The 11411-nt window shown below is 47.9% G+C and overlaps 1 protein-coding gene across 2 annotated transcripts; it reads left to right on the top strand.

The window, feature by feature from the left end:
- The first annotated feature begins 426 nt into the window (after positions 1-426).
- On the top strand, positions 427-10893 carry SPDYC (speedy/RINGO cell cycle regulator family member C). Of its 2 annotated transcripts, none has more exons than XM_066582898.1 (7): positions 427-494; positions 3183-3425; positions 4899-4957; positions 5395-5480; positions 7020-7191; positions 9249-9546; positions 10616-10893. In XM_066582898.1, exons 2-7 carry the CDS (start codon positions 3218-3220, stop codon positions 10675-10677), a joined length of 885 nt encoding a protein of 294 aa, XP_066438995.1. In that variant the 5' UTR covers positions 427-494; positions 3183-3217; the 3' UTR covers positions 10678-10893. The 2 variants fall into 2 exon arrangements, with proteins under 2 accessions (XP_066438995.1, XP_066438994.1); XM_066582897.1 differs by lacking the exon at positions 427-494 and adding an exon at positions 717-771.
- Positions 10894-11411: the final 518 nt, after the last annotated feature.

The following is an 11411-nucleotide window of genomic DNA, read 5'->3' as shown; positions in this document are numbered from 1 at the left end:
GGTGCGGCTAATCTGCAAGAATTCCGCTGGAAATCCGTCCCGTGTGAACCCAGGCTTATTACTGAGGCGGTTCTGAGCCTCTAAGTGACTGGAAGCAGGAGAAGCCACAACAGCTGATGGAACCCGCAGCCGGACCCCACACATATTAACATCTTCATCAGCACTTCTGCCCTATTCAGCAATTCCAGCAACCTGATTGGTTGTTTGGGTTGGCTGATTCAAGCTGATTGGTTGTTTGGCTTGGATGATTTACAAGTGCTGATGAAGATCTTAATATGCCGCCCCCACACCTGATGGAACCCGCAGCCACGCCCCCACAACGCCTGCCGGAACCCGCAGCCACGCCCCCACGCTCCAGCTGCGCGGGAAGTGATTGGATGCTGCTGGGCGGAGTATAAGAGCCGCTGCACCTGGTAGAATCCTCATCCCGCCTGCTTATAGCCAGGGTTGTTGGGCTACAAAGCCGCCGTCAGCTGGTTACTCCCTCTGCTCAGGTCAGTAGCGCCGTCCTGTGTCCTCCTCTTGGCTGAACCCGACAGCGCCCCGCTTCCCCTCCATCGTGTGCTGAGGCGGGAAGGTAATTGCCGCGCAGCGCTAGGAGAGGCGCCTCTTGGGTCCCGCCCACAAGCTGCAGTATGTCTACGATCCGCTAGAGGCGGAGCTTTCACTAGGAGCCTGATGTACGGACGGCCCTGCTGCTCAGTAAGCGGCCGCCTCCACAGACCTCTCCCGTGTAACGCCTCCTGTAGTCGGACCTCTTGGGTATGGAAAGTACGTCGCTGCCTGTATTCACTGCATGGTGCGGGCCCTCCGTGCTGAGCGCCAACACATCCCGACTAGTCGCCGGCCTAGCTCTGTCCTAAGAATCAGTCGACTGTCCCTGTGTCGCGAGGGCGGAACTTGTTACAATGGCTGTATGGGGGCTTCGTGGGACTAGACCTAACTTTTTTTTGTCTCCCTTTCTTTGGGGGGGGGGGGGGTGCAAACTGAACCTGCTTGGCTCTCCACCTGTTCTGATTGGGACTGCAGCCTTCAGTAAGAATACGTTCTCTGGATCCATATCGCAGTGATACTAGGCTTATGGAGAGCCTCTTTTATTATTTTTATGCAATAAGATTTTTGCATGAGAAGGGAAGCTAAATCATCATTCTAAGAGCATTTTAGGCTGCTAACTGGGATGTGGGGGAAGTTGTAGTTTTCAGTGGTGCAGTTTTGGGTATGAGTGACTTTGTACACTGACTTTTTAACTTTACATGTATTTTCATGGCATTCACTATGAGGGAATATTGCATTCTTCTCCTCTCCCTCCCCCCCCCCCCCCCCCCCCCCCCCCCCCCCCCCCAAATCTACTTCTGGTCTCTTGAGGATCGCTAGGATAGTACACTGAACTACTTATGGAGTGCGTTGTACTATGACATCTGCTTATTAGCCTCTAACTGGCTGAGTTACATGAAGACAGTCCTGATAAGCCTCTGGCTGACATGGGAACACTAACTCTCTGCAATTCAATTTTAGGTTCAGGGTTTCTTAGGGGGCTTTCTTTCTGCCATTTTACAATGGTGCCATCTGCTGGCTAGAGCCAGTACTGCAGTATGACATGCCTGAGGCCCCTTCCACAACAGGTGTCACAGTGGATTGGAAAGTGCTAATGGCTTGTCATCATATTGTGGGGTGCTTGTGGGTGACAGGAGGCCCTGCCCCACCCCTTTCCATCAAATGCCTTGCGTGCTGCAGTGGCTATTGATTATGGCATGAAGCGGTTAAGCTGCTAGGATCTGAGGTTCCCCTGCTCCTGGCAGTTGGAGCAGGAGGCTGGCAGTCAGCTAAGCCACTGCCTCAAAAGATGAATGTGCCGTTTCTAAAGCCCATTAGTGAGGTTAGTAAGTATTGGCTTTCGCTAAGGGGTTAAAGGGTGGAGGGGTGTATTACCTGTAGGTGGTCGTCTTGGCAGTCTGTTCTGGGTGCTGTTTGAGTTGCGTTGTCCAGATTGCCACTCATCTTCATACTACCTAATTACCAATGTATTGCTAGTTTTATTAACAATGCACTACAGCTGCTGTGATTTGTTGGCGTTGCTCATGTGATCAATGCCGGCCAATCACAGCAGTGCATGGCGTAGTTAGAAAGTGGAACCTGCAACCAGAGGGATGTCTAAGAACATCATCATGTACAGGTAATGTATCTCCTCCATCCTCTGGGCCCAGAACAGAAGCTTGTCCTGAAACCAGAGGGTTGCATGAAGACCCTGGCCCCTCCGCTGAGATCTGTAATGCCTTACCTCCATGGCTGACTCTACAGATGAGCTGTGACATAATACTTGTCTGTAGCTGTGGAAGTCCAACCATATGGGTCACTGCATTGACCTGGGATGGACGTGGCGCTTGCCTTATCGACTTGATTAGCTCGGGTCCATGGACATCAGTTGGCTTTTGCTGGAGCTAAAGGTAATGTCTGTGGGTCTAGTGTCCATAGCTGAAGAGGACATGCAGCGCAGGGAGACGTGGTGGGTTTCTCTAGTTTTCCTACCACACTGAAGGGGGGGAAAAAGCTGATGGCTGGACACTGGGACCTTGGCAGCTGTAGCACTGTAAGCTTTCTTCAGATTGTCAAACTATCTGCGTTTCATGAGAACTGACTTTATTGGGACTATCCCACAAAAATCACTTAGCCCATGCACAGCATAGGTAACAAATGATTGCTGGGGGTCCTACCTGTTAAGAGTGGTCGTTCTGGAGTCCCCTGGGTGAATGGAGAGCTCACATTGTGTAACCACTGCTGCTTTGTCTATAGAGGTAGCCAATTGCAGCTCTCCCATGACCTCCACTGACCGGATGGCATCTTCTGCATGGACCAGAAGTCTCTACTTGTTCCTAGGAGACTCAAGATTGTGGATTTCATAGGAATGAATAGATGGTGACTTGTGGTTTGTTTTTTTTTGGGGGGGGGGGGGGGGGTTGGTCAATCGCCCCATGTAAAGGTACCCTGACTGCCCTAGTAGGCGCTCTTATCAACAGCACAGGAGGGCGATAAGATTTTGTTGGAGTGACTTAAACCAAAGGCTGGCTGGGTCATCTTAATGAAATAGTGAATAACGATCTACGAGGTCGGTTTGATGTCTTGGTGTCTACTGTTACTTGTAGTCCTGTTGGATGACTCTTGAACTCTCTATTGCTTCTCTACAGATCAACCCTTAAGCCTGTCCCACTTCCCCTTCACAATGAGACACGTGCGAATTGCTCCTCGGGCCGCAGCAACTGCCGGCAGCGTGGCGAAGCAAGGCATCGTGAGGGGGCATCAGAACGCTAGGGTTGTTGGAGCGCGCAAGCCGCGAATCCCTGAGAGAGAGGCTCCAGTAACCAGATCCAAGATGGCGAATGCTTTGAATCTCCAACCTCAAGAGTGCCAGGCATTTTACAGGCTCCTAGGTAAGACCGGGCACACACTGATGACGGGTCCAGGGGATGGAGGATGTCACGGGATTGCTTATGACACTACAAAACATGTGGGATGAAATGCATTCTATGTCTGGTCAAGGTATGACGGGCTCTACTGACTCGCAGTTAATGTGTATTGGCCTAAATGCATATTATTTGTGGCACCCTCTATCTGACTGGAGATGTTAATGCCTCTCCAAGGGTGGGGGAGGGTGGGGGTCATGGCTGTCTTTCCATATTAGTTGACAGAGCTGCCTGTAATTAGAGGGAAAAACAAAAAACCTGACAGCTCTAAGGGGTTGTGGAGCAGTTCTACAGCCTAGCTGGTTTACACTCCAGGACAATAATTCTTATTCTTAGGGCTCCTGCTCACAGCCAGATAATATGCCTCGGATCTGCAGTCGGTGTCTGCACCGTTGAAATCTATTCCTGCACACTTGTGGAGGCCAACAGCGGTTTCCACAAGCGGAGGAAAAATCGCAGCATGCGTTCCCCCCCCCCCCCCCCCCCCCACAGACTGCTTCTATTAAAGTTAATGATATTGCATGAAGGGTATGGATTCCACATTATCGCTAGGCAATGACGCTGGGAAAGCAGGAGTGCAAAAAATAAAATCTGTACTGCGCATGCCTGATGGCTCGCTGTGCAGACCATTCGCAGTCCAGATGAAAACCAAAGAAAGCGGGTACATGCAGCTGCTGATGCCAGGGCAGTATTCCGTTGAGGGATTCTGCATGTGGAATCTGTCTCTGCTGTGTGCCCTCAGGCCCCCTGCACACGGGCAGAAATTCTGCAGCAGGATTTCCGCCAGTGGCTGCTACCATAGGATTGCATTAGGAAACACAATCCTAGGCAGACAGCCGCGATTTGTCAATGTGGAAAACAAATCGCAGCATGTCCTATTTCTGTACGGGACTCTCAGAGGCCCACACAAATGTCAGTGAAGAGCCGCCAGATTCGCTCTGCGCATGCGCTGGCTGAGCGGCAGCCAGCATATTAGAGCTTCGGAGACACCAGGAGTGGGTGAGCCGCAGGCCTCTGCAGGGGCACGGGTCTGCATCCCGCTGCGAGAATTCTCGCAGCAGGATCCTACCCAGCCATCTGCAGGCGGCCTTAATCTGAGCTGCCAACTGCCCCAGTGCTGTAAGGGCATGACTTCTTTGGTGCCCTTGGCACTGTCTCGAGCTGCAGCACAGCTTTTGATGTGACAGCTGTCAATGAGGATAATGCTGTGCCTGGCAGATCAACTCAGTTGAGGGAGCATGGGAGTTCTGGCCACTTGGCACATGCATGTGTACTTCGGACAAGCTGGCAGTACTGATGGACATGGATATGCTTTGTAACTGCTCCATAGCCCCTCCATAGAGCTGTCAGCAGTGCAGTATTCTCTATCTGCAGTTACAGCAATGATGTGCTCATGCTTTTGGCAATTACTCTTAAAAGTGCCATTGATTTCTTTTACAGAAGATGAGCTGATTCAACAGTTCCTGTCTATGGATGCCTGCTTAAGAATCTCAGACAAGGTAGATATGGCTGCTGCATCATCGTGACCTACTGTTGGGGTGGGTGCTCTACCAGTAGGAGGGAGGAGAGGATACTCAGCTGGAGCTGTCTGGGTCCCTGCCACTGTTCTCCCGGCACTTGTCATCGCCGACAGGATCTTTGCTAGTGACAGGGTTTGAAGATGCTGCCTCCAGCAAGAGATTGCTCTGATTGGCTGAGATTGAGTATCTGCAGGCTCAGCCAATCACAGCCAGCACTGGATGCTCCCAATCACAGCCATTCATTGAATGGATGTGATTGGTGCATTGAGTGCCAGCTCTGGTTCAGGAGTGTCAGCTCCACCAATCAGACTTTTTTTTCTTTTTTTTTTTTTTCTTAGCAACACTAGTCTACCCCTGAAACTGTTGTGCATTGGTTTTGAAGTCTCAAACTAACATTTTTCTCTTCTAACCCACAGTATCTTCTTGCAATGGTCTTGGTGTATTTTAAGCGTGCATGCCTGTACCCCAGTGAATACTCCACCATTAACTTCTTTGTTGCTCTGTAAGTAATCATTGTACACATTAGTCATATAGACTTGTAGGACTGTAATGGCCCTTTAACACGGGCCAACGGTCAGGTAAACGACTGCATGAGTGCCGACTTCACTACTAAGGTCATCAGCGCTCGTGCAGAGCGTTTACATTGACAGACTTCACTGCTGGATTGTGGGCTTCTTGCTCAGGGCTTCACCTTCTATGTGAATGTATGAGCTTCTCTTGTAGGAACAAGGTACAACCTAAATAGACCTCAGGTGTTTCCAACATCCATATATTGAGCCCTCCTGCAAGTAGACTGTCCTCACTGCTCAGAGTGGAGCCCAAATCTGATTCCCAACTGTAGTACAAGGAAACGCATGGGGTCCTGGTGTGAATAACACTGTCACCCTAACTTTGAGGAGGTTGGACATTGGGTCTTACAGCTGAGATGCTCTTTCAGAATGGGGTTCAATAGAAAAGTAACTGTTAATGTGTAATCTTTCCTATAGAAATGAGAATCTTGTAAGCTTCCTAAACCGTATGCTATTAAACTGCTTTTGATGGCTGTTAACGCTGCTCTAGTGTGCCTTTTTTTTTTTGCTGGCCACTAGAGTGCAATGCAGGAATTTCCTACTTTCTGTAGCTTTCTTTTAATGTTTGCTGTCTAGACTGGAACAACTGTAAAGGCCCTTAACACATGATTGCCCAAAAGCCATCTTTTGAGCAATAATCGCATGTAAAGGTGTGCCCGTTGTGCACTTTGTCCATCGTAGAGTTCAACACAGCTTAAAATCTGTCCCTGATCAGGGGGACTGCGTGCAGTGTTCTCCATGGGCAGCACTGATAACCTTCTTTCTGCCAGTGTCCTGCTAGAGAATAATACAGTGGCAATGTATTTGGAGAACAGACCACCTGCTCTTTAAATACATACAAATGAAACTAGTTGGCTACTAATGGACTGACTAGCCCATTACTGTCGAATGCAAAATGATGGCACAAACTTTCAGTTTCTGACAAATTTTGCATGATGATCTGTGTAAATGGGGGCTTTACATTATGGGGGTTTTTCTCAAAAAACAAACTATTGCTTAGCGGTCAGTGAGGGTCCACCTGCTGGGTCATAGTGTCCTCTAATGCATGGATTAGTGGCTGTGTACTACCGTTCCATTAACTTCTGTGGCCATGAGTGCTTGTGCTCTACCATCTATGGCAGTCCCATAAAAATGTAATAGAGTAGGACTTTACATACATGACCATTGCTCCAAACATCAGTTAACACTTGGAACCTTATCACCCATCATATACAGTCCCTGGTTCTCAGTCTTATAACTTTACTGAAGACAGATGGGAAAGAAAAAGTATCTCCAATATGGCCATTCCTGGGACTTTAAAAACCTGTCTCCATGCCTTTATAGAACTGTTTCATCTAACAAAACAAGCATGACCTGTATGTGTACATGCCCCTTAAACTTGGTTCTGTAGCTGCTTTTATATACACTTGGAGCAAAGAAACTAGCTTCTCTGGGCAAAGTAAAATCTCTACTTGCATTTCCCTGTTTTTCAGTTACTTGGCCAACGACATGGAAGAGGATGAAGAAGACTATAAATACGAGATCTTCCCATGGGCCTTGGGGGACTCTTGGCGTGAGTTATATCCTCAGTTTCTGCAGCTACGACTCACTTTTTGGGGAAAAATGAACTACAGAGCAGTTGTGAGTCGGAAGTTCTGCGATGAGGTAAGTGCCTAAATGTAGAAGTCTTAACCTGTTTGCAACCACCCATACTTATTTTATTTATATTACAGGGACTACTAAGGGGTTTTATTCTAATGCAGTCACCACTACAGCCCTGCATCAGAAGCCTGGCACAGGGTCACTCAGCAAGAGCTCCCAAGCTGGATAACAGCTTGGCACTTGCTCAAACAGCCGGGACTGGAGAAACCTCTGATCCCTGCTCTCTAACCCTTTACATGCCACAGTCAATGCAAGCATGTCAAAGGCTCTATCGCCCATCAGACCCCTGCAATCTGATTCCTATGTCACCCAGAGGCTTGAATGTGGCCTTTGAGGTTCAACCTCTGTCCAAGCTTTATATTACACTGCTATACTGAAGTATAGCGGCGTATAAAAAGGTACAAAATAACAATGTTCAAGTCTTAAAGTGGGACAAAAATAAAGCTTAAAGTATAAAATAAAACTTTCCCCATTTCTATATTAAAATAAATCACATCTGGCATTGCCATACTCGTAATAACCATAGAAAAGCTGGTACATAACTGACAGTGCACATCATGGGGGGGGGGGGGAGCAGAAGTGACGTTTTGCTTAGCTCTCCTTGCAGAATAGGAAGCAATCAAAACATTGTATGGACCAGCAAATAGTACCATTAAAGCACAACTTGTCCCACAAAACCTCACACAGCAGTCTTCAAATACAGCAAATAAACTTTAGTTTTTGCAACTCATTTAAAAAAAAAATAAAAAAAATTGACAATACTGGCCTACAGACTTTAACATCATTCACTGTACTGTTAAAGTGTACATGCCAGATCTGCAGCTCTTGTTCAGTTTTGCCTCTAGACCAAAAGACAAGCCCTTACAGAGCTCCATCACTCTGAAAGTGGGTCTGATTTTTCAACTGTTAAATCTTGCAGCAGTATCAGTCAGCGCATGCCCCCTTCTCCCCCAAGACCCTGTACTCTCCTCTCTGGATCCACCGTCAGCATCTTGGCCAATGTGCTGGGCAGTGGGGCGGTTCCCATGATACATCTGCTGTGTTTACAGTGGAAGTTTCATGGGACAGACTGCTTCCATTGACTAATGAAAGCTGTCTGCAACTTTACTCACAAATTAGAACATGCTGTGATTCTCCCTCGCAAGTGGAAAATCGCAGTTCATTTCTGCTTATGGGCAGGGGAGAATCGTTTAACATGGCATGTCTATGGACGGACATCGCAGATTTCATGGCGGGTGTCTGGCTGCAAATTTCACAGTGATGATCCATCCTTGGGCATTAGCCCTTAAAGTCTGGTGACATTAGCCCTTAAAGTCTGGAGAATCTGCAGCGGGTCCCTCCTGCCCCGCGGACATGAGCGCCGAAAATAGCAATTTAAAAGCATTTACCTATCCGGCGCGGGCGACGAAGCTCAGCTGTTCCTCACGGCCGGATCTTCATTTTCGGCCGGCGGATGAATTCCTGACGCCGGCGGCACGTCGCCGGCACGTCGTCGACGTGCCGCGCGCATGCGCCGGGCACATCCGCCGAGCCGAAGCAAGGAAGATGCGGCCGTGAGGAAGAGAAGAGCTTCGCGGTCCGCTGCGGGTGAGTAAATGCTTTAAATTCCTATTTTAGGTCTCCCGCGGATCCGGACGGCTTCCATAGGCTTCAATAGAAGCCCGCGGGAGCCGTCCCCGCGGGAGACCCGCATGAAAATGGAGCATGGTCCAGATTTTTTCATGCTCCATTTTTTTTAAAATCACTTTTATTGACGATCCGCGGGTATTTATGTACCCGCGGGTGGTCAATGCATCCCTATGGGGTGCGGATCCGCATGCAGGAAATCCGCTGCGGATCCTAAATCCTATTTTCCCCGTGGACATGAGCCCTAAATCATTAAAAATGCAATGTCACAAGACAAGCCCTCATATGGCTGATAGAAATTAAAGCTATGGCTCTAGGAAAGACTGACTTGACTGAGAAACTGAAGAATTAGTTGGTCATTGAGGCACAAACTCTGTCTTTAAGGGGTTAATGTGAGTACTTCACAACTTATGAACTTGAGTTGTTCTTCATAGGTGATGTCTAAGGATCCTACTCACTGGGCCTGGTCACGTGAACGTCCTATCCACCACAGTGGGGCACTAAGGAGTTATCTCAGGCATGAGGAAGAGCTGTTTCCACGTGGGCCGGGCTTCACCCCTGTCAGCTGTGCACTCTGCTGCAGGACCAGCAGCCGGTCTGAAACAAGAACAGATGATTGTGCCTCACCAGAGCAGAAGATTGCTTCCATTTCCAATGGACCATGGCCCCAGGACCTCTTCATCTTGTCTTCTGATGTGTTTTTGGACACAGAATCATCTTATGAGATCAGCAGTAAGTTGTTTTTAAAAGTTCATATGCAATAGAATGCATAATGCTCTTTGACTTTTCTATAGACTAAAGGCTCTCTTACACAGTACAAGTGTCAGGCACACTATGCCCAACACTTGTCCTCATATATACTCGCTCCTGTGCTGTTACACAGGAGAGAATCACTCACAGCATGGCCAGCAGGGGGCTAGGACAGCTGCAGGAGAGTTCTTTCCCAGCTCTCCACCCGCCACTCTCCAGTCACTAAGCGGCAGATGTCCAGTACTGAACAGCTGTATACACTGAACGATGGGTGTTCGGTCTTTAAGCATGCTTAAAACTGGACAACTCTCATCCAGACATTCAGTTTCTGCATGCATTTACACAGGATGACTATCGTTTAAATCCTTGTGGGAGCGTGGGGTTTTGAGCAACCAGAACGATAATTGTCCCATGTGTTTTAGAAATGGAGAAAAGGGAGGGGGGGGGGAGCCTTAACAATGGGGGGTGGGGTCTGCAAATAACCACCTTCACCCCTCACTTGAAGAGGTGGAATCCACACTGACATGTAAGGTAGCATAAATTAATAAATCCACAACATATTTCAACTCTGCTGTGGGTTTCATGCATGCAGAATGTTTCCATTCCATGGTGAGAAACTTAATTTTGTCTACATGGCTTGAACTATAAATACTGCAGGCTCTATATGCGTAAAACTTGCAGCATTTCGACCCTGTGTGAACATGCCCTTACATGTGAAACTGCCACATCTGTAGCAGAAGGTAACTTGTTGCAGAAAGCTTGTATCTAAGGCCGAATGCACACGGCCAGGTTAGATTCCAACTTTGAGATCTTGCAGCGGAACCAGACCCTGTGCTCTGGTGGCAACCCCTGCATACCTCTCAGTTGTCTTCTTCTCTGTGCTGGCGCACATGCACATTGCAGAGAATGACATGGATCTTTGGGACAGGCAGCTTGGATGCTGTCCATGCAAGGCTCGCACTAGAACAGGACATGCTGCAATGCTATGGGTGTAGGTTTAGACTTATGGCAAAACATTTGTTTCTCATTGTCTTACTTCCTTCTCCTTCAGTGTTTCAGGAGCCATTGGCTGGACTGGAGCCAGGTGGTGCTGCGTTGGACTGGCATCTCTAGCACTGATGTCTGCAGCATTCCCTCTTGGCGTACACTGAAGACAATACACAAGGCTGCAAGCACTTATCACGTGGCGTTTTGTCTGTCTGGGAAAGGACAGACTTGGTTGGGTTGTTTATAATTGGTAACTGTAAAGGTACCCAGTTCTGTAGAAAAGTTTGGATGTTTATGTAAATAAGATGTAAAGTTATATAATCTGGGGTGGTCACTAATAAAGGTCACCAGATACACATGGTTTTGAGGGTTTTTTGTACGTGGGTTAAGTAGATGCTCTATAACTTTCCACATGTTATGAGAGGAGCTTCTTGAAGTTTTGCACTGTGGAAGGGAACCACCCTGACCCTCGCTTAATTCATTCCCTTTAACCACTTCCATTCATCAGACAGAACTAAGGGCTTTGACCGGTGCTAGAAGTCTTGTCAACTGCAAATGCTACAGTCTTTCTGAGAATTGAGTGAGTGCAATGAGTAGTTTTTAAAAACCCTGGCACTATAGATGTTCTTGAGTATGGCCTATATCTGCAAGACTTACTAATAAATAAAACTAACTTCTGTTTAACTGGGCTGATTGGTCTCTTGGCACACAGCGTCCCATTTGAGTAGGTAACGTTCCTATTATGAGGCAACAAATATACTGCAGCTTGACTATTGTATTCGTGTATGCTTCCAAGTAGACTGGTGCAATCTGTAGTCTGCTAGTTCTCAGTTTCTAGGAAAATATGGGGGAGCTTAAGT

This window comes from Eleutherodactylus coqui, chromosome 11 (assembly GCF_035609145.1).
Source record: "Eleutherodactylus coqui strain aEleCoq1 chromosome 11, aEleCoq1.hap1, whole genome shotgun sequence".
Lineage (NCBI taxonomy): Eukaryota > Metazoa > Chordata > Amphibia > Anura > Eleutherodactylidae > Eleutherodactylus > Eleutherodactylus coqui.
This window is presented reverse-complemented; position numbering and strand designations above follow the sequence as displayed.